This window comes from Salmo trutta, chromosome 21, assembly GCF_901001165.1.
Source record: "Salmo trutta chromosome 21, fSalTru1.1, whole genome shotgun sequence".
Taxonomy (NCBI): Eukaryota; Metazoa; Chordata; class Actinopteri; order Salmoniformes; family Salmonidae; genus Salmo; species Salmo trutta.
The window spans coordinates 26,880,803-26,908,072 of record NC_042977.1 but is presented as its reverse complement, the minus strand read 5'-3'; the positions used below and the strand labels follow the sequence as shown (position 1 = coordinate 26,908,072).

Here is a 27,270-nt window from a genome sequence, read left to right as displayed (position 1 = left end):
AAAAGGTTGTAACATGGGATTCAACTACAAGACTACAACAGAAGTTTATTCAAAAAAGACTTCACAGTCAACAGTGCTTTCTCTGATAAGAAAATACATGGAGAAATGTTTACATTTGTTTTGAAATGTGGAAATCAAAATAAGAAAGTCAATTGTAACAGGCCAACAATATTTCAAAAGTATACTACAAACTGTATCAAAATAGCCCATTTGATATATTAAAACATATTGTGGGGAAGAATAAAAATGTAACTCAAAAAATATTTTCAAAATAAGATAGATGGAAGTTAAATCAGGTAAAACTGCTCATGGTTACTACAGACAGACGACGCATACTGACAGTAAACATGCTAGTTTCCATCCAGCAATAGGTTCACTGAGCACTGAGGGGAAAATGCAGTTGTTTAACAATAAACATATCTATGATGACTAGGACAATAAATATGTTTATACCCGTAGAAGTGAAGCAAATGAATGACTAACAAGCTTGATTGAAAAAGAAAATAAATTACTTATAAAAGTAATTTCTACATGTAAAAAATATAGTACTTACTTAAAAATACATTGTAGTGAAGAGCTAGTAGTTTAAAGTGAAAGACTTCTGATGCAGAGTCGTATGTTCCTAGTGTTGCTCTTGAACATACAGTAAATCATTTGGGAGAAAACTTTTTCACAATTGCTACCTGTCACTCCAGATCATGTTTAATGCTTTGGATCCAACAAAGAGGTAGTTTAACTAAGGCAGTGCAATTCTCATTGTAAGTTTCTATACCTCCTCGACACTGATAGACAGTAAAAACAACATTGTCACTCGGATGTTATGAGCCAGTGATGGGGTAATGATATCCCTCATCACTTCTGCCTGTTCTCTGAATTACCCCTGGCCTGAAGACAGTGTCAAACAACCCTGTTTGGCTGGATACCAATTTGCGTCACTTTGTTGCACTATATCCTCTGTTTCTTTATCTCAAGTCTGAGTGGATCATCCCACATGAAACAAAGGGTTAACTCACTCACTCCAGCAGCCCTTGATTTTTCAGTGAGCAGTCCTTGACTTAGTCTCAAAATGGCAAATTAAAATGTCCTGCTTTCCTTGTGAGACCTAGAAGTTGGGTCCTTTGCTGTAGCGTTCCTCTCTGAGAATAGCCTGGTAGCAGGAGGTGGGGTCACATACGCCATTGGCCCCAGGAGGGCCACGCTTCCCTGGGATGCCGGGGATTCCTGACTTCCCTGGTTCACCTGGAGGCCCTGAGACACCGTGTCCATCACTGCCTCTGGGCCCCTGGAGACCTGCAGAGGTGGAAGATAAACAATTCCACTCTGCATGTCTTTATCACATATCCCTGAAAGCCACAGGGACAATCTACAGACTCCTACACATGTTGATCAATTGGTCAGACAGTATGTTGGTCAGTATTCAATTGTAGATTACTGGTATAAATTTGTTTGTGAAAACATGAATAGCATCACTCAACATTCCTACAAGACGTGGGGGATTCTTACCTGCTGGGCCGGGAGGACCTGTCAACCCTGTGTCTCCATCTCCTTTGGACCCCTTTAACCCCATTGGTCCAATAACACCTGCACATAAGAGCATAGCAAAAACAGTCAGCAAGGTTACTTAATCCCAAAACCATGGAATTGTAATTTACATCAACAGCACTACATAGACTGAAGTCAAATTATTTGACTGTCAATCCCTGTAACCCACTGTGTTACCTTTGTGCCCATGAGGCCCCATCCGGCCTGGCTGTCCTGGGTAACCCTGTAAACCGGGCGTGCCAGGGTACCCTGGCGTTCCACTGGGGCCCTTGGGGCCAGCAGGGCCTGGCTCACCAGGTGGCCCCTTCACTGTCTCACACTGCCCACATTGACTTTTTGGTGCCATCAACGCCAGGAGCTGCGGCAGCTGATCTGGATAGGGGAAATGAGCATTTGTTCTGTATGCAGCACACAATACTAGCTAGTCTTGTTTCTGTATTGACATACAGTAAGTACATCGTTGCAATGTACCGTAAGCCTATGACATTTCTTTAGTTTGGAGCCAGATCCTAATTTTCAGGACTATGTCGGTATGTTATTGTGAAATCTCTCCAAGAGTGTCAAAAATAGCAACTTGTTCTGACTCATGCCCAGACACAGTGATTAGGAAATCAGGCACATTGCAGAGGATGCACTTTTGTCACCAAATTGAAGAACTGATATCTGCATTGGTGCTCTAGATGGAGGCGTGCTGCTGTACACATAGTTCAACAGGATACTTCTGAATGCATAGACCTACATTTACCAACATAGTCACTATTTTGAAACGGCATTGATATGTGCACTTGGTGAAAAAACTAAACAATGGATGATTGCCTAAATTCCTAGCAAGTATTTTGAAGTTTATCATTTTTAACAGCCGGAAATCTTCAAGAATCCATACAACAGATAATGGTCATGCTCATGCATAAAATAAAATAGCAGGAAACATACTCCGAAGAACATTAGCACAAAGCGTCATCAAGTGGTCATCAGTTGGTGGCTTCCCCTGAAAGACAATACATTCACATCAGTATGCTGGTAGTTAATGAGCTGGTAATGACTCTATTGACATTTTCGGGCAAATGGCTTTGACTCGAGTCTAGAGGAACAGATGGGGTCCACTTACAGGTTTGCCTGGGTATCCCAGCTCTCCTGGTTGCCCTGGTAACCCATCTTGTCCAGGAGAGCCGCGAGGCCCAGCAGCTCCCATCAGACCCACGTCCCCCTTCCTCCCCTCCGGCCCTCTGGCTCCAGTATCTCCTGATAGGCCTTTCTGGTGGGGGACAACATCACAGCTAATTCAGTTGGTGTATTGTTGTATGTTTGCAAACATACAAGTATGCAAACAATTAGACAGCAGTCTGTTGAATTCGCTTGACTTTTGAAAGCAATGTCTGCATAGGATGGTGTCATTCTGTTCAACATCTTTTTATTTAATTGAATATTTTCAATGTGAAGACGGAGGGGGAATTTCCAAACCACATACACTACCATTAAAATGTTTGGGGTCACTTAGAAATGTCCTTGTTTTCAATGAAAACATACATGAAATTTGTTGCAAAATGAATAGGAAATATAGTCAAGATGATGACAAGGTTATAAATAATGATTTTTAATTGAAATAATAATTGTGTCTTTCAAACTTTGCTTTCGTCAAAAAAAATCCTCCATTTACAGCAACTACAGCCTTGCAGACCTTTGGCATTCTAGTTGTCAATTTGTTTAGGTAATCTGAAGAGATTTCACCCCATGTTTCCTGAAGCACCTCCCACAAATTGGATTGGCTTGATGGGCATTTACGTATCATACAGTCAAGCTTTCCCCACAACTGCTCAATGGGGTTGAGATCCGGTGACTGTGCTGGCCACTCCATTATAGACAGAATACCAGTTTACTGCTTCTTCCCTAAATAGTTATTGCATAGTTTGGAGCTGTGCTTTGGGTCATTGTCCTGTTGTGGGAGGAAATTGTCTCCAATTAAGCGCCGTCCACAGGGTATGGCATGGCGTTGCAAAATGGAGTGATAGCCTTCCTTTTCGAGATCCCTTTTACCCTGTACAAATCTCCCACTTTACCACCACCAGACCACCACATTGCCTCCACCATGCTTGACAGATAGCATCAAGCACTCCTCCAGCATCTTTTAATTTTTTCTGCGTCTCACAAATGTTCTTCTTTGTGATCCGAACACCTCAAACTTCGATTCGTCTGTCCATAACACTTTTTTCCAATCTTCCTCTGTCCAGTGTCTGTGTTATTTTGCCCATCTTAATATTACATTTTTCTTGGCCAGTCTGAGATATGGCTTTGTCTTTGCAACTCTGCCTAGAAGGCCAGCATCCCGGAGTCGCCTCTTCACTGTTGATGTTGAGACTGGTGTTTTGCAGGTACTATTTAATGAAGCTGCCAGTTGAGGACTTGTGAGGTGTCTGTTTCTCAAACTAGATACTCTAATGTACTTGTCCTCTTGCTCAGTTGTGCACCGGGGCCTCCCACTCTTTCTATTCTGGTTAGAGCCAGTTTGCGCTGTTCTGTGAAGGGAGTAGTACACAGCGTTGTACCAGATCTTCAGTTTCTTCGCAATTTCTCGCATGGTATAGCCTTCATTTCTCAGAACAAGAATAGACTGACGAGTTTCAGAAGAAAGGTCTTTGTTTCTGGCCATTTTGAGCCTGTAAACGAACCCACAAATGCTGATGCTCCAGATACTCAACTAGTCTAAAGAAGGCCAGTTTTATTACTTCTTTAATAAGAACAACAGTTTTCAGCTGTGCTAACATAATTGCAAAAGGGTTTTCTAATGATCAATTAGCCTTTTAAAATGATAAACTTGGATTAGCTAACACAACGTGCCATTGGAACACAGGAGTGATGGTTGCTGATAATGGGCCTCTGTACGCCTATGTAGATATTCCATTAAAAGAAATATTCAAAAAAATCTGCCGTTTCCAGCTACAATAGTCATTTACAACATTAACAATGTCTACACTGTATTTCTGATCAATTTGATGTTATTTTAAATGGACCAAAACAATTGCTTTTCTTTCAAAAACAAGGACATTGCTAAGTGACCCCAAACCTTTGAACGGTAGTGGATGTCTGTTTGTTTTCATAGACCATGAGGTTCTCATGAGAGAGTAGAGAATGCAGAACTGCCTACTAGATACATGTCCCTTCCCTTCATCAGAATTTGTTTCTATATGTTAGCATGGTAGGACAAATCGTCTTCTAAATACACCTTCTGTACTATAGGTGCACTTCTCAATTACTCAGTGTACAACTGAGAAGTTACATTTGTAAATTGAACTTCGACCAATGTCAAATGAAAGGATAAAGTAGAACATCAACTATAAGATGAAATGAATCAGATCAAACAAATTAAACTCACCTCTCCTTTGCTTCCTTTGAGTCCAGCTTCTCCCTGCAGTGGCAATCATACACAACATGAGGATAAAAACACTGAAATAAATGGATGGTCTAAAAGGCAGTATGAATATCCTTTAGTTACAGTATCATTGATGCATGCCTCCTAAACAGAGTTAAGAGGTGAAAGATTAAATGTTACATACGTTTGCCCCAGTGTTCCCAGGAACTCCATTGTTGCCTCTCTCACCCTGGAGAAACAGGAGGGTAAGGGTGGTGATGAAAAACACCATTCAATGCTGTTGCTCATAATATACATACATTTCAGATTTCTTGTATTGTATTATACCTGGCTTCCTTTGGGACCAGGTTCGCCAGTTTCCCCCTGAAAACAATGACAGACGTTATCTCGAGTCAGTCATATGATTTTTTTATTATATATATTTTTTTACAAATTGAACCTTTATTTAACTAGGCAAGTCAGTTAAGAACAAATTCTTATTTCACAATGACGGCCTACACCGGCCAAACCCGGACGACCCTGGGCCAATTTTGCGCCGCCCTGTGGGACTCCCAATCATGGCCGGTTGTGATACAGCCTGGATTTGAACCAGGGTGTCTGTAGTGACGCCTCTAGCACTGAGATGCAGTGCCCTGAGATGCAGGGCTTGTAAGTAAGCATTTCACTGTAAGGTCTACACCTGTTGTAGTCGGCATATGTGACAAATACAATTTGATTTAGACCGCTTCGCCAATTGATAACAGTTAATAAACCAAAAAGCCATACTCTACTCTAGTTAAGTTACTTTTGTAATGTAGTTTATACGTAAGTACTTACTGAATCAAGCATATGTGAAAGTGTTTATAATTTTGTAATTCATTACCTTGTGACCTTTGAACCCTGGCAGTCCTCGGTCACCAGGTAACCCTTGAATCCCCTGCACTCCCTCCACTCCCTGGAGAATCAACAGGAAACCCATTCTTCATAATGGCTTCAACAAAATATAACAATATAACAATTCCACTACTGTATAACAATGTACAGCGGCTTGCGAAAGTATTCCCTCCCTTGGCATTTTTCCTTACAACCTGGAATTAAAATAGATTTTTGGGGGGGTTTGTATCATTTGATGTACACAACATGCCTACCACTTTGAAGATGCAAAATATTTTTTATTATGAAACAAACAAGAAATAAGACAAAAAAACTGAACTTGAGCGTCCATAACTATTCACCCCTCCAAAGTCAATACTTTGTAGAGCCACCTTATGCAGCAATTACAGCTGCAAGTCTCTTCGGGTATGTCTCTATAAGCTTGGCACATCTAGCCACTGGGACTTTTGCCCTTTCTTCAAGGCAAAACTGCTCAAGCTCCTTCAAGTTGGATGGGTTCCGCTGGTGTACAGCAATCTTTAAGTCATACCACAGATTCTCAATTGGATTGAGGTCTGGGCTTTGACTAGACCATTCCAAGACATTTAAATGTTTCCCCTTAAACCAGTTAAGTGTTGCTTTAGCAGTATGCTTAGGGTCATTGTCCCACTGGAAGGAGAACCTCCGTTCCATTCTCAAATCTCTGGAAGACTGAAAAGGGTTTCTCTCCAGAATTTCCCTGTATTTAGCACCATTCATCATTCCTTCAATTCTGACCAGTTTCCCAGTCCCTGCCGATGAAAAACATCCCCACAGCATGATGCTGCCATCACCATGCTTCACTGTGGGGATGGTGTTCTTGGGGTGATGGGAGGTGTTGGGTTTGCGCCAGACATAGCGTTTTCCTTGATGGCCAAAAAGCTCAATTATAGTCTCATCTGACCAGAGTACCTTCTTCCATATGTTTGGGGAGTCTCCCACATGCCTTAGAGTGAACACCAAACATATTTGCAATTTTTTTATTCTTTAAGCAATGGCTTTTTTCTGGCCACTCTTCCATAAAGCCCAGCTCTGTGGAGTGTAGGGTTTAAAGTGGTCCAATGGACAGATACTCCCATCTCCACTATGGAGCTTTGCAGCTCCTTCAGCTTTATCTTTGGTCTCTTTGTTGCCTCTCTGATTAACGCCCTCCTTGCCTGGTCCTTGAGGTTTGGTGGGCGGCCCTCTCTTGGCAGGTTTGTTGTGGTGCCATATTCTTTCCATTATTTAATAATGGATTTAATGGTGCTCCGTGGGATGTTTCGGATATTGTTTTTGAACCGACCCCTGATCTGTACTTCTCCACAATTTTGTCCCTGACCTGTTTGGAGAGCTCCTTGGTGTTCATAGTGCCGCTTGCTTGGTGGCACCCCTTGCTTAGTGGTGTTGCAGACTCAGGGCTCTTTCAGAACAGTTGTATATATACTGAGATCATGTGACACTTAGTTAAATAAAGTCCACCTGTGTGCAATCTAATTATGTGACTTCTGAAGGTAATTGGTTGCACCAGATCTTAATTAGGGACTTCATAGCAAAGGGGGTGAATACATATGCACGCACCACTTTTCTGTTAAAAATTCTTTTTTATATTTTGAAACAAGTACATTTTTTCATTTCACTTCCCAATTTGGACTATTTTGTGTATGTCTATTACATGAAATCCAAATAAAAATCTATTTAAATTACAGGTTGTAATGAAACAAAATAGGAAAAACGGCAAGGGGGATGAATACTTTTGCAAGGCACTGTGCATTCAAGTAGTTAGATTCCGTCTTTGTGACAGAGAGCAAAATGAGCCACACACACAGATCATTTCTTATTTCCTTTCCATGTACAGTAGTGCAATTTGTATTTTATTCTCGGGGGACTTCTACTTGTTAGTACTGAATGGCACAAGGCCAAAAGCACATGAACCATAGGTCTACAGCAGTAAAACATAATGATATGTATTGTGAGTTATAATGATGCTGAGAGATATATCCCAATTCGAAGTCTTCTGACTGAGGTGAATCCTGTATGGAAAAACACCATTTGCAGCCACCAGTACTAAAATACTGTATATAGAGTTGAAGTCAGAAGTTTACATACACTTAGGTTGGAGTCATTAAAACTCATTTTTAACCACTCCAAAAATGTATTGTTAACAAACTATAGTTTTGGCAAGTCGGTTAGGACATATACTTTGTGCATGACACAAGTAATTTTTCCAACAATTGTTTACAGACCAGATTATTTCACTGTATCACAATTCCAGTTGGTCAGAAGTTTACATACACTAAGTTGACTGTGCCTTTAAACAGCTTGGAAAATTCCAGAAAAAGATGTCATGGCTTTAGAAGCTTCTGATAGGCTCATTAACATCATTTGAGTCAATTGGAGGTGTACCTGTGGAGGTATTTCAAGGCCTACTTTTAAACTCTGTGCCTCTTTGCTGGACATCATGGGAAAATCAAAAGTCAGCCAAGACCTCAGAAAAAAAATTGTAGACCTCCACAAGTCTAGTTCATCCTTAGGGGCAATTTCCAAATGCCTGAAGGTACCACATTCATCTGTACAAACAATATTACGCAAGTATAAACCCCATGGGACCACGCAGCCATCATACCGCTCAGGAAGAAGACGCGTTCTGTCTCCTTGAGATGAACATACTTTGGTGCGAAAAGTGCAAATCAATCCCAGAACAACAGCAAAGGATCTTGTGAAGATGCTGGAGGAAACAGGTACAAAAGTATCTATATCCACAGTAAAACGAGTCGACATAACCTGAAAGGCCGCTCAGCAAGGAAGAAGCCACTGCTCCAAAACCGCCATAAAAAAGCCAGACTACGGTTTGCAACTGCACATGGGGACAAAGATCGTACTTTCTGGAGAAATGTCCTCTGGTCTGATGAAACACAAATAGAACTGTTTGGCCATAATGACCATTGTTATGTTTGAAGGAAAAAGGGGGAGGCTTGCAAGCCGAAGAACACCATCCCAACCGTGAAGCACGTCGGTGGCAGCATCATGTTGTGGGGGTGCTTTGCTGCAGGAAGGACTGGTGCACTTCATGAAATAGATGGCATCAGGAGGAAGGAAAATGATGTGGATATATTGAAGCAACATCTCAAGACATCAGTCAGGAAGTTAAAGCTTGGTCGCAAATGGGTCTTCCAAATGGACAATGACCCCAAGCATACTTCCAAAGTTGTGGAAAAATGGCTTAAGGACAACAAAGTCAAGGTATTGGAGTGGCCATCACAAAGCCCTGACCTCAATCCCATAGAAAATTTGTGGGCAGAACTGAAAAAGCATGTGGAAGCAAGGAGGCCTACAAACCTGATTCAGTTACACCAGCTCTGTCAGGAGGAATGGGCCAAAATTCACCCAACTTATTGTGGGAAGCTTGTGGAAGGCTACCCGAAACGTTTGACCCAAGTTAAACAATTTAAAGGCAATGCTACCAAATACTAATTGAGTGTATGTAAACTTTTGACCCACTGGGAATGTGATGAAAGAAATAAAAGCTGAAATAAATCATTTTCTCTACTATTATTCTGCCATTTCATATTCTTAAAATAAAGTGGTGATCCTAACTGACCTAAGACAGGGAATTTTACTGAGTTTAAATGTACTTGGCTAAGGCGTATTTAAACCTCCGACTTCAACTGTATAGCATCTTTCACCTATCCCCAAACAGCTGAAAAATACCTACTTTTAGTCCAGGTGTCCCAGGATGTCCTTCTGATCCACGCGCACCTTGGGCCCCCTACACATGTAGATATGTGTTAACACATACATTAACACTCCCAGAACACACACAAACTACATCACGAAAAGCACATGTACATAACAGAATACATACACAGACAAAGTATATGCAGCTCAGACACACACACACACTCACTAAGGATAGGGGAAATGCAGTAGCGGCAAGACTTCACTAGTTACCTTTGAACCTTCAAGTCCATAAGTTCCAGGTGAACCAATCGGACCCTGAAGACCCTGTACATGAGTGAAAATTCAGTTTTTAAAACAATGCCTTAATCATCTGTAAGGCATAATGAAATGAACCTCATGAAAATAATGTGATTTTAAACAATGTGAAATTCTGAGGACTAGACTTTATTACAGATCAAAGGCGAGGCAAATAGTTACTTTAATCACACCAAATGATATAGGGACAAAAACAAATTGAAAGATACACAGAAAACAATTGGTGAATACAATGGTGAGAATGTGAGAATGATTTGAAATCACATGGCAATACAATTGCCTCTATGTCCTCATTGGCTTTTCAGTTCTTCTAAAGAGGTCATGTAAGCCACAAGTCGGATAGAAGCCACAAGTTAGCTGCTCAAGAAGAACCTCAGTTAAATTCAACCACAGAGTTGCAATATCTTGACATTCCAATTGAGGGCAGCAAAGTTGATGTTCAGCAATGACACTTGAATGTGCAGTACAGTTCCTGCTTACATGTACATTCCTATTTTGTGGAGGATCTCACTCTGAATTTTGCAGAGGAGTGTTATGGAGCAGCAAAATAATTATTTCATTTTCAATAGGGTGAAAAGAAAAGAGAAGAAAATATGTAATGAACATCAAGCATACTGTACTTTCAGGTCCGATCCGTCACCTACCTGAGGTCCTTTTGGTCCAACCAGCCCCTCTTGTCCGGGTGGGCCTCTCTCCCCCTTGTAAAAACAAGGTCAAATCAAATGTATTAAAAATGCATTTTACATTGTTGTCAACACACAAGGTTTTACAGTTACTCTTCCACTGAATATTTTATTAGTCATTTGCTGTCTTAGGAGGCAAAGAGAATGTCATGATGACACAGAGGGTGAGCCAACCAAGTCATTGATTGCGCCATGGCCAACTACTGGATTATATTGTCTAAGTTTAATCTGTTTATTACCCGAGGTCCAGCAGGCCCCATCTGCCCGGGAAGGCCTCGGATTCCCTATGAAGATTATGAAAAAACAGAGATATCACACTCAGGAGAACTATGAAAAAACATAGGCAAATATCTACAGTACCAGTCAAAAGTTTAGACACATCTACTCATTCAAGGGTTTTTCTTTATTTTTTAATATTTTCTACATTGTAGAACAATAGTGAAGACATCAAAACTATGAAATAACACATATGGAATCATGTTGTAACCAAAAAAGTGTTAAACAAATCTAAATATATTTTATATGTTTGAGATTCTTCAAAGTAGCCACCCTTTGCCTTAATGACAGCTTTGCACACTCTTGGCATTCTCTCAACCAGCATCACCTGGAATGCTTTCCCAACTGTCTTAAAGCAGTTCCCACATATGCTGAACACTTGACTGCTTTTCCTTCACTCTTCGGTCCAACTCATCCCAAACCATCTCAATTGGGTTGAGGTTGAGTGATCGTGGAGGTCATCTGATGAAGCACTCCATCACTCTCCTTCTTGGTCAATTAGCCCTTGCACAGCCTGTAGGTGTGTTGGGTCAATGTCCTGTTGAAAAACAAATGATAGTCCCACTCAGCCCAAATCAGATGGGGTGGTGTATCGCTGCAGAATTCTGTGGTAGCCATGCTGTTTAAGTGTACCTTGAATTCTAAATAAATCACCAACAGTGTGATTGTGTGACACCTCCACACCCTCACACCTCCCCCTCCATGCTTCACGGTGGGAACCACACATGTGGAGATCATCCATTCACCTACTCTGCGTCTCACAAAGACACTGCGGTTGGGAACCAAAAATCTCAAATTTGGACTTATCAGACCAAAGGACAGATTTCCACTGGTCTAATGTCCATTGCTCGTGTTTCTTGTCCTCCTGCAAGTCTCTTCTTCTTATTGGTGTCCTTTTTGCAGCAGTAGCAATTAAACCATGAAGGCCTGACTCATGCAGTCTCCTCTGAACAGTTGATATGTGTCTGTTACTTGAACTCTGTGAAGCATTTATTTGGGCTGTAATTTCTGAGGCTGATAACTCTAATGAACTTATCCCCTGCAGCAGAGGTAACTCTGGGTTTTCCATTCCTGTGGTGGTCCTCATGAGAGCCAGTTTCATTATAGCACTTGATGTTTTTTGCGACTACACTTGAAGAAACGTTCAAAGTTCTTGACATTTTCCGGATTGACTGACATTCATGTCTTAAAGTAATGATGGATTGTCATTTCTCTTTTCTTATTTGAGCAGTTCTTGCCATAATATGGAATTGGTATTTTACCAAATATCTTCTGTATACCACCCCTAGCTTGTCACAGCACAACTAATTGGCTCAAACGCAATAAGGAAAGAAATTCCACAAATGAACTTTTAACAAGGCACATTTGTTAATTGAAATGCATTCCAGGTGACTACCACATGAAGCTGGTTGAGAGAATGCCAAGAGTGTGCAAAGCTGTCATCAAGACAAAGGGTGGTTACTTTGAAGAATCTCAAATATAAAATATATTTTGATTTGTTTAACACTTTTTTTGGTTACTACATGATTCCATATGTGTTATTTAATAGTTTTGATGTCTTCACTATTATTCAACAATGTAGAAAATAGTAAAAATAAAGAAAAACCCTGTAATGAGTAGGTGTGTCAAAACTTTTGACTGGTACTGTATATCAATAAACATGTACAGTATCATTTCTACAGCTCTATTTCAGCACAGCTGAGGGTCCCTTACTGCTCTTGAAATATCCTGGAAACTGGAAGAAAGCTGTATCATGATGATGATATTGTGCACATGAAATTAGAGACCCACTTTCTATTTCCAGTTCCCATGTTTACCCGGCTGGCGGTGACCACAATATCAACCTAGTTTACAGCCAGTCAGAGCTTTCACCCATTATCTACAGTAAGTAATGACACTCATGGGACTTAGGGAGGGAGCCATGATGATGATTAAAGTTAGCAGAGAGGACAACATAAACTGTTAGTTCCACTCCTCGTGATGCATTGCAGGCTTTTAAGTCACAGTTGTAGGATGGCTTGGCTGACTGGCTCATTAGGACTTTCATTCATTTTTCAATACAGTTAGATTTTACTTGATTTCCCCATAAACAGGAACATTGTAATTATGGGCAAAGTGGCACAGCAGAATGGCATCTGAGGGCACTGGCCACCACACCTAAGTTCAAATAGTATGTTTTCTTTCAAATACTTTGAGCTTGATTGGAGAATGGCATGCGAGGGCACTGGCTACATTAGCTACATGTCGAGCCACAGGGTTTCATGATGTGCAAGAGCCAGACTACAGACTCTTACATTTTTGGGGGGTCAATATTTCATGGTATAATATTTATCAAACTCCTCTTGCTATTTTTGGTATCACATGAGTTGCTGTATTCATGTTCAAATAGACCAGCTTAATTTCAATGTTGTCTGTGAAATGCTCTAAAAAACCAAGGCTTGCATTGCATTAGACAGAGACCAGATAGACAAATACAGTTGTTAATATAATCGTCTGTCTCCACCTGGTGGCCTTTTAGTGGTCTCTTTAAATAGGTTGAAAACAGGAAAGAACGTCCCAATGTTTACCTCATCCACCTCACTGTGGTGAGAACTGGTAGTTACTAAAGTATTTTTGATTAGCCTCTAGGACTAGGTGTACTTCTGCATTAATCATTCATTTGATCTCATATACACCTTGTTAACTCAATGGAGCAGTGGAGGCTGGTGGGAGGAGCCATTGGATGACGGGCTCATAGTATGGCTGGAATGGAAATAATGGAACGGAGTCCTCCCTGACCAAGGCCCTTCTCCCCAGATTACTCAGTTTGGCCGGGCAGCCAGCTCTAGGAAGAATCTTGGTGGTTCCATACTTCTTCAATTTAAGAATGATGGAGGTCACTGTGTTCCTGGGGACCTTCAATGCTGAAGAAATGTTTTGGTACCCTTCCCCAGATCTGTGCCTCGACACAATCCTGTCTCGGAGCTCTACGGACAATTCCTTCGATCTCATGGCTTGGTTTTTGCTCTGACATGCACTGTCAACTGTAGGACCTTATATAGACAGGTATGTGCCTTCCCAAATCATGTCCAATCAATTAAATTTACCACAGGTGGACTCTAATCAAGTTGTAAAAACATCTCAAGAATGATCAATGGAAACAGGCTGCACCTGAGCTCAATTTCGAGTCTCATAGCAAAGTGTCTGAATACTTAAGTAAATAAGGTAATCTCTTTTTTTTAATACATTTACAAAAATAAAAATACATGTTTTTGCTTTGTCATTATAGGTTATTGTGTGTAGATTCATGAGGGGGAAAAAAACGATTTAGTCCATTTTAGAATAAGGCTGTAACGTAACAAAACATGGAAAAAGTCAAGGTATCTGAATACTTTCCGAAGGCACTGTACGCAGTATTTCCAAAGACTATGAAAGAGGAGACTGATTATTACATCATAGTGGTTCTCATAATATTTCTATGGTTTGGAAAAAGGAAATTAAGGTTGTTAGAGATCAACACTTAATCTTCTTTAGTAGAAACAAGGTAGTTAGTGGATGTAGGCTACATATGGATTACACACATATGCTATCAGGTCTTTTTAGCAATTGGTCAAAATTATTTTTAGTGAAAGGTTTAACCCAAAGACAGACTCTACCCAGATGGGGGTGGTTATTGGTGCTTCCTCAGCCAGCTGGTTCAGATTCTGGCCAGGGGCCACAGTACCACACTAAAACATTAGCTGTATATATTTCTCAAGGTTTTCATGCTCCTATTGTGGACAAGGAGGAAATGTGGCTTAAAATATTTTTTTGTGGACAGGGTAGGGAGAATGTTTATTATTTTATGTGTTAAATCAATCTGTATTTTAATTTTTCTGTCAGATGATTAGCATAGACAAATAAGCTTAGACATGTTCTTATGTTTAATCATATAAATAGTTTTCTATACACCAAGTGTAGATCCTGGGGTCATATATACATCAAGTCTGGATCCTGGTTGGATAATCCATCTGTAGATGCTCTACAGATGGGCATACTATCAACAAACCACCTGCTGATAAGCAACTGACTATCTGTTGATAAGCAACTGCTTGCTAAGGTTACAGTTAGGGTAAAGCTTAGAATAAAGGTTAGGGCAAGAGGGTTAAGTTTAGGGTTAGAGCTAGGGTTAGGGATAGTGGATAGTTAGTTGAAATGTTACTGATAGTCTGTAGAGTATCTACAGATGGACTGTCCAAATAAAGTGTTACCGATCCTGGAGTTAGCAAACACTGCGGTTGGATGAACACCACATTTGGAGAAAAATCTACGCAAACACCATGATTATTTTGAGTTAAAAGTCCTTAATGTCATTTTAGGTGACTATATAAACGATCCATGGTTTTAGTGTATATTGGAAAAACTTAGTTGCTATAATCGTTTAAAGGGAGCAGGTAGTAGAATGCATAGGAGTGGATGAGGATGATGAGTAAATGGACTGGCTTAGTGAATGTGTCCAGCTTTTATTAAGAAATAACGTTTCATTTGAACAATGAAGACTCACCGGAACTCCAATCTGTCCATCACCACCATGGACCCCAACGTCTCCTTTCTCACCCTAAACATAATAAAACAGGAGTATGATATTCACATACTTGATATACTCTGAAGTAGCTACTGTAACATGTGAAAATATCCATTGAGCTTTGAGACAGATGATTGCCATAGCCTGTCAGTGAGGTTTAAAACTATCACTCTTAACAAAAGTCCCTCTTAACAAAAAATGTGTTCTAAATCCTCACTAACACAACATACACACTATTCATTTTCCAAGGTGAGTGTAGTGCAGCAGTAGAACAGAGTGCATGAGAGAAGAGATGATCCTTCTCAAACACTCATACACCTCCAACATAGGTTTATGATATAAACCACAGACCACAGTACACGCTGCTCAGTCAGGTTTTCAATAATAAAGGAGGTAAGCAGGGAAAGCTGTGGGTTTATAGGTCCTGACACACAGAGGGCTGCTTTTGAAGTACTTTGCCTTCCTGAACATCTTACAGACACACGTGCGACAAAGAGCCTATCATTAGCAACATAAGAGGTCTGTATGATCTTATAAAAAGACATAGTAAAACTGTAATGGCTGTAAATATTGAGGATGACAAGTGTTGATTATGGCTTTCAAAATGTGTAACCAACACAGTGTGGGAGATGTTATCTAGAAAAAGAGTTAGTATCTACCGTCAAACTTATTGAATGCTCCTCAGTTTTAGCCACGTTAACTACAATTAGTCCATTTAGTGTTCTACATCTCTGCAATAATGCATGTTCAATTACATAAAAGCTCAGAAATGAAAACTGCAACCAAGGCATGAAATCAAGAAAAACCCTGTTATCAAAATCTCAAATTACATAGCACCCAAAAATGCTATATTGAATACTGTATACTATATCACAATGTTACTCATGTGATTCGCGAAATTACAAGACATTAGTTACATTTTTAAGACACTGGAATCCTATTTTGGAACACTCTTAGTAAAAAGGGTGTTGGATGTTGAATTGTGTTCTTGTCTTGTGTGTTTTAAATATAGCATTGATTACTTTACTCACATACAGAATGAATGTGTTCTGTAATCAGCTGTGTTTTAATTGTGTAACCTTAAATGTATGTTAACTGCAAAGTTCACACAAGTCAGTCATCAACTTAACCTTTCATGTCGATACATGGAATCTGTCTATTTTAATCTAAACGTTGGTTATGCAAAATGAAAGTCTGAAAGACTGTTGAAAATGCTAATGTGTATCACATCAATCACACGTCATGGTCAAAACTTGATTGAGCATGAGTCACTTAGGTACTTCTTCCAAGATTTCTAATCTCTTCAAAGTATTGTGATTTTCATGCACAGGAAGGAACAATGTTTCTCCCCATGTGGAACGAAGCATTCTATTTAACATGGATGTTTAGGCAAGATTGTGCAGAAATTAGTATTCTGCTCTTGCTTTTGAGGCTGTGCCTTACTCTACAGCAGGGCTCTCTAGCCATGTTCCTGGAGAGCTAGCCCTTCTGTAGGTTTTCAATCCAACCCTAATCTAGCGCACTTGATTCCACAGATTATCCATTATATTAACCAGATACTCCAGTGACCGCTCTAACAATTTAAAGAAATATCTTCAAAAATGAAAAGCAGTCGGGAGGAAGCAAGACCTTTCTAGCAAATGAGAGGGCAGAGACGCGTGTGACCAACAGGAACAACTCCGATATAAAGTGTTTTTTCTCAAAATTGCCAGGATGTCACGTGACCTATTTATATCAGTACACTCATAACAACCTAAGCATTACGAAACTTTTATTCAATCAAATAAGCCGCACGTAGCAAATAAACCATTACATTTTTTGTTAACCAAATTCAACACTCTCTCATTGAGCAAAAACTCCTTGAGTGAAACAAACCAAAAAACTGCACCTGTTGGAGAAAACATATTTTGGGCCCAGTTATCCCTCTCGCTTTGCCTCTTCTTCTCTGCTGATTCTAATAATTAGCTGGTTGATAATCTGAATCATGTTAGTTACAACTGGGGTTGGATTGAAAACCTACAGAAGGGCTAGCTCTCCAGGAACATGGCTAGAGAGCCCTGCTGTAGAGTAAGGCACAGCCTCAAAAGCAAGACCAGAATACTCATCTTTGCACAATCTTGCCTAAACATCCATGTCAAATAGAATGCTTCGTTCCACATGGGGAGAAACATTGTTCCTTCCCGTGCATGATAAATCACGAGAACTTATTTGATACAGGACCTCACACCAAGCTGTTTTCTGAATTACAACAGGAATCCTTTGTAACTTAAAACTACGAAATTATTTCCACACAACCATTTTTACTCATCTAGGATAGCAATTACCCAAAACTTTATGAGACTTCATCTGACATGTAACTTTCATTCAAGTTTTACATGGAATTTTATGCATGCGTCTCAAAACATTCCTGTGCATTTTGATCCAAGTGTAGCCTGGTACTGATAGACTTTTTTTCCTATTGTTGTCAAGGCAAGTACGCTGGCTAGTTAAACCAAACCTCTCCGACATCTAAAGTATGGTGTGGCTGGTTTTTACAGCTGCTGTGTCCTGTGAGCTTCAGGGCCGTGATTAAAGAGTGCAGCAGCCAAGCCCGCTACAGCGCCATGCTGCACTGTGAAAACCCAGCCCAATGAACAGGCTTTCATCTGGGCCACCACATCAAACCAGTCGGTTAGCTAATCATGCACTGGATCCAGACCAGCAGGCTAGAACTGGGGATGGGACTGGGGATGGGGAGCTGGGCTGGAAAAGCTGGGGTTTTGCTTGAAGAATTATTTGTGGACCGTGGCTTCTAATCCAAAATGAGAGGGAAGGTTGGGGAGAAAAAAAATATTTAAAAAAATATACATATTTTGGACACATTTAGCTGATAATAAGCCAAGGAGTTCCAAAAAAAGTATGTATTCAATTAATTTGAGCGAGAGGATGACCATTAGCCATGACAGTGACTCACTGCAATTACAAACTACACTCAAAATAATCTGTCCCTCCACCAAGATAAATATTATCTGTGTACAGGAGCTTTTTACAGTTAAATCAAATGGTGGCATCCCTGGTGTTTTACAATTTCAGCAAACCAGTTTGAGGTTTCACTTGTACTTTTCATGGTTACAATGCGCAAATGTCATATCCCTCACAAAACCGTTCCTTCTCCAATTGCAAGACGAGAACAAACATCTTCCTGAGCCAAGACCTTTATCAAAGCTACTTTACGGGTAAGTGTGCATAGTTTAATAAGCCGGTAAATGGTAGGGTGTCACTAATTTCCACCACTCCAAAAGGAAGGGACATGTTCCCTGGGCGATAAACAGATGCTGGGGCAGATGCAGAGCTCTGAAAATAGATTGCAGGAACAGAAGCCACGCTCCGCTCTGCAGCGCTCACCCCTCATTATAGAACACCAAACTCACGCCAGGCAGCGAGCCAGGTTACACATACTACTACTGGAAGCTGAAACGATCCTTTGTGTCCCTGGATCTCCTAGATCCACTACAGATCCAGCGCACACACCACAAAGTTCCCTCAGGAAAAATAAACCTCTTAAATCTAAGGCTAGTTTACTAGGTCAGTATTCATTGAATATAGCCTGCATTACAGTATGTAGTTGAAAGCATCATCAGTTCAACATCTAATTAAACACAGGGTTATAGGGTGTAGCTAAAAAAGTAATTATCCACAAATGGGGTAATGAAATGATCCCCATCCATTAAAAAAATATACAAAATAACTGAACATATATACAGTTCAAATCTGGGTAACCTGCTTCCTGTTCTTTCCAACCAAGGCAAAGAACATCAAATATAGTTTAGTCAATGTTTACAAGTGAACTAACAATGTTCCTACCTCCTGCACCCACCACCTCATCTCTAGAAATAGCTTATGCAGACTTTCCGCCACCTAGACTAGCTTGTGGAAGTGTCTTTATATAGAACTATGAGTGAAACCCTAACATTTCAAACCTCCTCCTATGGAACCACCAACTCTAAAGGAAAAGGAAAGATTAACCAGAAATATTCCCTCTGAAACCCCCCCAAAAACCCACAGATATGTTTGTCCTATCTTGGAACATCTGTGGGAAGATCATCTCTAACAAGATGTCACTGAGCTCGCAGTCCCTTGCTTGTCACATCTGCCATCGCCTCAAGACTATTCCATGTCACTTGTTTATGAAAGTATGTGAAATGAAATCTCAGCTCACCTTCATTCCAGCTGGTCCAACAAAACCATCCTTTCCTACTGGCCCTGTGTCCCCCTGCACAGAAAAACAACATAATTTCAGTTATAAAATGCTGTATAGTAACCCTGGACTTCCATCTGACCAACAAGCAAACTGATACTGTACTGTTGTCATTGGACATTTTGTTGTACAGAATAGGGTTGGGCCAACATGATTAAAACATGATTAAATCCAATATTGTGATATTTTATACTGGCGTTAAGTGCAAGACTACTCTATTTGAACTTTACAAATCAAAAAACTGTTCAGTTTTATCAGTTAGGGTGTATCTATATGTTGAAAATGAAGTCTAAATGAATCAACTAAGCTTTATTTTTTTCACCACACTGAGGTTATTTAATGAGAATGTGACTTTAATATAAAAATAAGCACAACAATTGCAGTCTGGAAGTATCTAGTCATTAACGGTGCAAAATTATTACATCGGATATCACAATATATCGTAGAAGAGGTCTCCTTAGATATCGCCCAACCCTAGTACAGGATAAATAGCACTTCTCATACAGCGATGAAGAAAATGCTGTTGAGTTCCACACCTTACACAGATATGAACATGAAGGTCAGCATACATAATAGGTGTATACAAGCTTACATGTGGTCCATGCTCCCCTGGTGGTCCCTGAGCTCCTGCTTCACCTGGACTTCCCTGTACATATGATAATGTTGGAGAAAAAAATGTCTGCATTAAAGAGTCAACAAAATATAGCACTACATTCAATTGCCATAAAATATTTCTGAAAAGGTTTGTCTCTTACCTTTTCTCCTGGAATTCCTGTGGCCTCCAATTTAAGTTGTGTCTCAAGTCCCTACGATGGAAACAGTCTTAAAACCCTTGTCCATTGGCACCGCCACCATTACATGGTCTTTGAGACCTGACTACCTCTGAGTATGTAGTGTGTTATTAAGGTAGTCTGAGAATACGTCTATCGTCTACAAACACTAAATTAAACTGGATATTGGCATTTTGTTTTTATCATTCATGTCTACACTACTTGCACCTGCTTAGTAGTCTGCCTATTACGCTGGGCTGCTCCCACAGCCGTGTGTGTGTGTGTGTTTCTATAATTACACTTTACTAAAGGGTCATGACTCACCGTAGGTCCTGGAGGGCCAGGCCTGCCTTCAAGGCCTGGTGCTCCCGTGTCACCCTGCAGCCAGGATGAATCAGCTCAATCACAAAGACATGACCTCAATTCAAAACTACAGTAACATGGTTTAGGCCTGGGGCCTTTAGATCTAATAGCAAGATCAAATCAAATCAAATGTTATTTGTCACATACACATGGTTAGCAGATGTTAATGCGAGTGTAGAGAAATGCTTGTGCTTCTAGTTCCGACCATGCAGTAATATCTAACAAGTAATCTAACCTAACATGATGAGCCATACAAAGAAATATGTGATATGAAAATAATTTGTTACAGTATATTGTGAACCTATCTCATGATGCTTACTTTGGCCCCATTGAGTCCTGCTTCGCCCTTATGCCCTGGTATGCCCACTTCGCCCTAAGTTGAATAATGAAACCAACATTACAAACAAAGTGGCAGTAAGTATAATCAGCAAAATGCAGAAATTGTAGTGACATATATTTCACCTACATTGTTCCCATTCTTCCCGGGTTCTCCTGGTATTCCATGTTCACCTGGCTTCCCCTTCACAAAGAAAATGAACAAAAATTCATCAGAATCACCATACTGTATGATTGATCCTCATGTTTTGAAATTAGATATATTTAAGATAGATAGCCAGTACTCACAGGCTTACCGTCAGGACCAGGTGGCCCCTCCCTCCCTTTCTCACCTCGGAAGCCCTACAGGGTTCAAACAGACAAGCTATGAACTAGAGATTTATATACAGTCATTCATCTGATGGAGTTGGCATTTTGTTCTGTACAGCTGTTTTGTCATAAATCTCTCAATCAATTTATGGTTGAATTATTTATGATATAATTATCACCATAGGCCCAGGAAGACCAGAAGGCCCAGGTTTCCCCTGAGGGCAGTTACAGCTCTCCACTGCTGCAGGTTGTCTGTCCAGAGGACACTGGGAGCAGAAAACCATTGAATATAACAGGAACAACCCAACAAGTCTACAAATGTAATGTAATAATTACAATGTAATGTAAAGACAGACAACCAACAAGCATACTCACCCTGTCATCCTCCTGTATAGAAATAAACAGAGAGAGATAATGATATGAAGATGAAATTATCTTTGGCCCCCCCGCCTTCAACAGAAACCTTCAGTGACATGTGGAAGTAAATTATGAGTCTCGTAGTTACAGTATCATTACACTCACCACAGAGTATATTTCACACGCTGTCTCTTTCTCACTTTGCTCGGGATCGCAGTAAAGCCTCAGTTTTTGTATCTCGATCTAAAGAAGGATTACAAAACGAACATAGTCATGTTACTGTGTCATTATAGTCAAAAAAGTTCATCTAAATATAGAAGCTCCCTTAAAATTAAAGCAAACCATTATTTGTACATATATGGTTGTTGCATTTCTTCAAGTTTGCACAACACCCATTGTTACTCACAGGAACAGTTGCTTCCATCTTGACCTTCTTGGCGACCTGTATCTTTCCTTTGATGTAGATGGGAAATACAGGTTCTAGTAGCTGCTCCTCTATCTGCATGTCGTCCAGGTAACAGATGATACGTCTGGGTTTAACAAGCAGCTTCAACTGGTGCCACTCTGAGTCAAAGAGTCTCTGTAGAAAAAGGAAAACTTGCTGAGTAGGTAACTACAATTTCAAAACATAAAGAGCTGGTGTCCCCAGACACATTTAACATGTGTTTTAGTCCAGCACTAGGATTAATATGTGTCCAGGAAACCAGTCCAAAGGTGTTGTGGGTCGTTATGTCAGTGTATTTCTATAAACCTTAATTCCTCTGTCATTGAAAATGACACACTGTTCTTTCTTGTTGACACTGGTGGTTGTGCTGGTGAAGGTGACAGACTTGTCCAGTCCATTGAGGGTCACAGCGAACTGTTTCAGCCCGTCCTGAGAGAGCACTCTGATCAGGTCCAACTTCACATGGTTGGTGGGGCTCTTCAGGCGTAGAGTGGCCACAAACACATAGGAGGGAGGCAGACCCTCAGGGAAGATGGCCCTGGAGGATCAATAAAAATGGGTTATACTGTATGTAGAAGTGTGTTACAGAAATCTCATGTGAGCTGTAAGGAGTTTACTGTCAGAGTGTGTGTGTATATAAACGGTCAGTCCCCCTACCTGGTGCTGTCGGTGAGGTCCAGTCGGGAGCTAAGCAAGTAGGAAGTCTCTGACATCAGCGAGCCCTGGACTTTCTTTGCTTTCATGTCGATCTGCATTCTAGACAGCAGCTCAAATCCCTTTACATTGGCTGTTCCAGGGATCTGCATTGGGCACACAGACTCTGAGAGAGAGACAGACAGACATAGAGAGCAAGTCAGTTTAGACCACAGTTATTTCATCTTGGAGGTTCATGACACATGCACTGTGCATTATGGAAATGTCTCAAAATAAGCTATCTAAGCTATCATTAGACTCAGGATTCCAGACTCACCCTCACACAGCTTCTGCTCCATGGCGTCTCGGATGTTAGCGATGGAGCTGTAGTCCTCAGCATAGAGAACATACGTAGAGGGGGGCTTGTTGGCCATGGACACCAGCTCGGAGTTGGGGATCTCGTTGCCCACTCCCACAGCGAACAGGATAATATTCTGGGCCTTGGCTTCCACGGCCGCGTCCACCACGTCGTCCTGGCTACGGCCATCCGTCAGCACCACAGCAATGCGGTTCCTGGCAGGCTGTGTGCGGTTGGAGGACGGGAAGACGTGCTGCGTGGCAAATTTGATGGCCCTGCCCGTCTGGGTGTTGCCCCCCAGGTAGCCGATGGTGTTGATGGCGCCGACCAGTTCCTGGCTGCTCAGGTGTTTGCCCAGCGGAATCTCCAGACGGGGCGTGTCGCTATACTGGACCACGCCCACCTGGGTGTGACGGGAGCTCACGTCGAAGCCTCTGGTGATATTGACCAGCCATCGTTTGGCCAAGTCGAAGTCTGGAGTGCCCACGCTGGAGGAACCGTCGATTATGTAAACCAGGTCGTTTGATGCTGTGCTACAGCCTGGAATCAAGGAAAGAAGAAATATTACCCACCTCGCTGGCTACCGACATCAAAACCAGTCTTTATAAATCTGCATTAATATGACAATATTGACATTATAGGCCTGGGTACAGTAGTAATATTAGTTAGAAATTGCAGGCACAATGTTGATAATTATCATTAATTGCAATACATAAAAATGTATAAAATGTATTTACCCGCTTGAACGTCAACATCTTCCACTAAATTATCTCCCCTCAGATGTGGAAGGAACATCCATGTTAATACTGATCCTAATATCCATTTCTTCATTGTTGATCAACAGTACTGCAAAGTCCTCCTTGAATTAAAATGAAGATGGAGGATACAAACTAAATGGCAAAATACATATTTTAGTAAATATGTAATAAGCTAGCAAAACATGATTAAGCCAATAATAGCAAAACATGTCACATGACTTTCAAAGTTCTATGCGATAAATAAATGTTGTACCCAAAACTGCACATTGATTGTACATGTTTTACAGGAATATTGATTTGACTTTTGCCCATTACTCCAGTACATTTTTAGGAGAAACTTTAACAATTGTTAAGACAGTTATCTTACCTTCACTCTTTACTCATCAGCTACCAATATACCACTCATCAATGTAAATGCAAACAGTCCTGCAGTAACACAGCGTGTCTAGATTTACTGAAACAGGCTACTTACTCCCTGCTGTACAAGATGACAGGCTGTAACATAGCTAGCAGACATGAATAGATGTTCCTGGAAGCCTTTTTATACCAAACCAAACTGTGACGTGGACCTGAGACTTCTCAATGAGGACCTAGTGGCTTTGGGTTGGGATGTGGATTATAGGGGAGTGGTTACACCCAGCCTCGGAAGCATGCTTGTCTGCAGCCACCTGTGAGAGGTACTGTAGCGTCAAATCTGCTGCTGAAATCATATGCTGCTTTATAGGTCAAACATACTTGCCTGTTTATCTGGTTCCATTTTGTGGAACAGATGGTCAAAAGCCCTTGCTGCTGAATCCAAAGCTCCCATTTTACATTGTGGTAATTTAGCAGACGCTCTTATCCAGAGCGATTTACAGTAGTGAGTGCATACATTTTCGTACTGCAGTTAGTAGATCATACATAACTTAAAATGATGATTCATATAACATTACAACGATACCTTAGCATTAGCACCTCTCACAACCTGCTGCTGGCATACCCAACTGGACCATCATTGAGGTGTGAATCCCATCTGTAAAATATTTGTGTTTTAGTTCAAAAGTCTATCCACTTATCAAATCACATTTTATTGGTCACATACACGCGATTAGCAGATGTTATTGCGGGTGTAGCGAAATTCTTGTGCTTCTAGCTCTGACAGTGCAGTAATATCTAACAAGTAATATCTAACAAATTACACAACATATACCCAATAAACACAAATCTAAGTAGGAATGAATTAAGACTATATACATATAGACGAGCAATGTCAGAGCGATACGGACTAAGATACAGTAGAATAGTATAGAATACAGCATATACACATGAGATGAGTAATGCCAGATATGTAAACATTATTAAAGTGACTGGTGTTCCATTCTTTAAAGTGGCCAGTGATTCCTAGTCTATACCAAATTATCACATTTTGGCTGAAATTTGTAATTTACCTGGTAGTGTTTCATAACGCATTTATTCAAAGAGTAGGTCTACACAGTGTTTGGTGTAATCTACTGAAGCAAACTACAGGGCCTAGTGGATTGTAATGAAATACCGCCATCTGTCGACAAAGATAAGAAAACCCATACAGAATAATACAACCCAATTTATTTACATTAACTATATCTAGTTATTGAATCTGAAAACTACATTGTGAGCAATATTGTGTGAATATATTTCAGTGAATTGCACGTTTAACAGTTTCATGCCACATATAGCAAATATAATTAAATTAAATATTATAGAACGGAATAATAATGTATTGAAACATTTATTTAAAAAATATGTTATTAGCGTTCATGAGAGAACTTAACTTGGGTGCAATGAGGTAGGGTGCACCATTATCACCACCCGTTGTCCTGCTAGATGAAGTTAGGACCCAGCAGCAGCTAATGAAAGTTGGGAGGAGTCAGCGATGCAAATTCGAGTGGTATAGTCATGAGCGCTCGTAAATATTACCGTTCTCCTAGCAGCAGGATATTATGTTGGCAGCACGATCGCTGATTTTTGTTAAAAATACATTTAAAAAAAAGAGTCCCCCTGCAAAGACATGCTAGACTGGGAATATCACATTTATTTTTGCACTTTCTAAAGATATGCTGATATAAATAATACAATATAAAAAGTATGTCAAATTACCCATACATTTTTTCAAGGTGATTGCAACCACCTTTGAAAAACGTTATTGATGTCTTGACATTGTATTAATTTATAACAGAATTTCCTTAGAAAGTTTACACCAATACTGGTATGTTGAAAGCTATCTTGTAAGCTATATTTAAATAAATACTTTTAATAAAATACAAATATATGTAATTGGAATAACTCAATAGAGTCTGCAAAACTTAAATTAGGGTTTAATACAATGTGCTGGTGACTCCATTCCATGCAATACAATACAATGTATATGGAATTACATATTTGTTTATAGAGAAGAAGAAAAATATTCTGTGCAGAGGTAAAAGTGGGGTTGGGAATAATCAGTAGTAGAATAATTTTTCTCTATAAGCCAATATGTAATTTATAGGCCTATAATGTATTGCATTGCAGTGAATGGAACTGGTGGAGTAGAAAGTGCTATTGGGCATTTAGACCTCAGTCCCGCAAGTAATAACACCACATATAGATTCTACAGATGCTACTGAGTATTCCCAACCCCACTTTTACCTCAGCACATAGAATAGTTCTCTCTACAGTCCAATGTTGTGAACATAACAATATGAGCATTGTATTTTCGATAGTGATCTTAAATGTTTTTAGAAACATATTTGTAATTGTTTCCATAAAGTCATTCTTGCATTTGTTTGCATTTGCTTATAAGCGCAATAAAACAGACATTGATAAAAATGTAATATCTTTTGAATTACACTGAACAAAAATATAAATGCAATATATGTGCTGGCTCCATGTTTCATGAGCTGAAATAAAATATCCCAGAAAGGTTCCATACGCACAAAAAGGTGACTTCTCTCAAATTTGTTTACATCCCTGTTAGTGAGCATTTTATCCTTTGTTAAGCTAATCCATCCAGCTGACAGGTGTGGCATATCAAGAAGCTGATAAAACAGCATGATCATTACACAGTTGCACCTTGTGCTGGGCACAATAAAAGGCCACTCTAAAATGTGCAGTTGTGTGACAACACAATGCCACAAATCAATTCAAATTGTATTTGTCACATGCGCCGAATACAACAGCTGTAGACCTTACAGTGAAATTATTACTTACAAGCCCTTAACCAACAATTCTTAAAGAAGTTAAGAAAAACAGGAGTGCGCAATTGGCATAATGACTACAGGAATGTCCACCAGAGTTGTTGTTGCTAGAAAATTGAATGTTCATTTCTCTACCATAAGCTGCCTCCAAGTTCATTTTAGATAATTTTGCAGTACGTCCAACCGGCCTCACAACTGCAGACCACGTATAACCATGCCAGCCCAGGACCTCCACA

The 27,270-nt window shown here is 40.2% G+C and overlaps 1 protein-coding gene across 4 annotated transcripts; it reads right to left on the bottom strand.

Annotated features, from left to right (window-relative positions):
* Positions 1 to 25: 25 nt before the first annotated feature.
* si:ch211-106n13.3 (vWFA and Collagen domain-containing protein) lies at positions 26 to 25,333 on the bottom strand. Of its 4 annotated transcripts, XM_029704975.1 has the most exons (31): positions 25,271 to 25,333; positions 24,784 to 24,855; positions 23,823 to 23,944; positions 23,065 to 23,625; positions 22,752 to 22,914; positions 22,401 to 22,632; positions 22,056 to 22,229; positions 21,815 to 21,892; positions 21,668 to 21,679; positions 21,472 to 21,558; positions 21,272 to 21,325; positions 21,114 to 21,167; positions 20,967 to 21,020; positions 20,609 to 20,662; positions 20,270 to 20,320; positions 20,107 to 20,160; positions 19,476 to 19,529; positions 15,257 to 15,310; positions 10,698 to 10,742; positions 10,420 to 10,473; positions 9,731 to 9,784; positions 9,495 to 9,548; positions 5,772 to 5,843; positions 5,237 to 5,272; positions 5,094 to 5,138; positions 4,913 to 4,945; positions 2,651 to 2,797; positions 2,476 to 2,530; positions 1,720 to 1,914; positions 1,504 to 1,581; positions 26 to 1,290 (listed from the first exon to the last, which is right to left on the bottom strand). In XM_029704975.1, the coding sequence occupies exons 3-31, from the start codon at positions 23,914 to 23,916 to the stop codon at positions 1,103 to 1,105; spliced, it is 2,886 nt and encodes a 961-aa protein (XP_029560835.1). In that variant the 5' UTR covers positions 23,917 to 23,944; positions 24,784 to 24,855; positions 25,271 to 25,333; the 3' UTR covers positions 26 to 1,102. The 4 variants fall into 4 exon arrangements, with proteins under 4 accessions (XP_029560835.1, XP_029560834.1, XP_029560836.1 ...); XM_029704974.1 differs by lacking the exon at positions 25,271 to 25,333 and having other exon boundaries at positions 24,784 to 24,927; XM_029704976.1 differs by lacking the exons at positions 24,784 to 24,855; positions 25,271 to 25,333 and adding an exon at positions 24,316 to 24,401.
* Positions 25,334 to 27,270: the final 1,937 nt, after the last annotated feature.

What these genes read in the sequence shown, in the direction of transcription:
- si:ch211-106n13.3 (XM_029704975.1), bottom strand. Translation starts at nt 23,916, where the DNA reads ATGAAGAAATGGATATTAGGATCAGTATTAACATGGATGTTCCTTCCA. An exon ending in CTGGTCTTCCTGGGCCTATG is followed by an intron (nt 21,326 to 21,471) that starts GTGATAATTATA and finishes TGAACCCTGTAG; the next exon opens with GGCTTCCGAGGTGAGAAAGG. An exon ending in AGGTCCTCCCGGCCCAGCAG is followed by an intron (nt 1,291 to 1,503) that starts GTAAGAATCCCC and finishes CCACCTCTGCAG; the next exon opens with GTCTCCAGGGGCCCAGAGGC.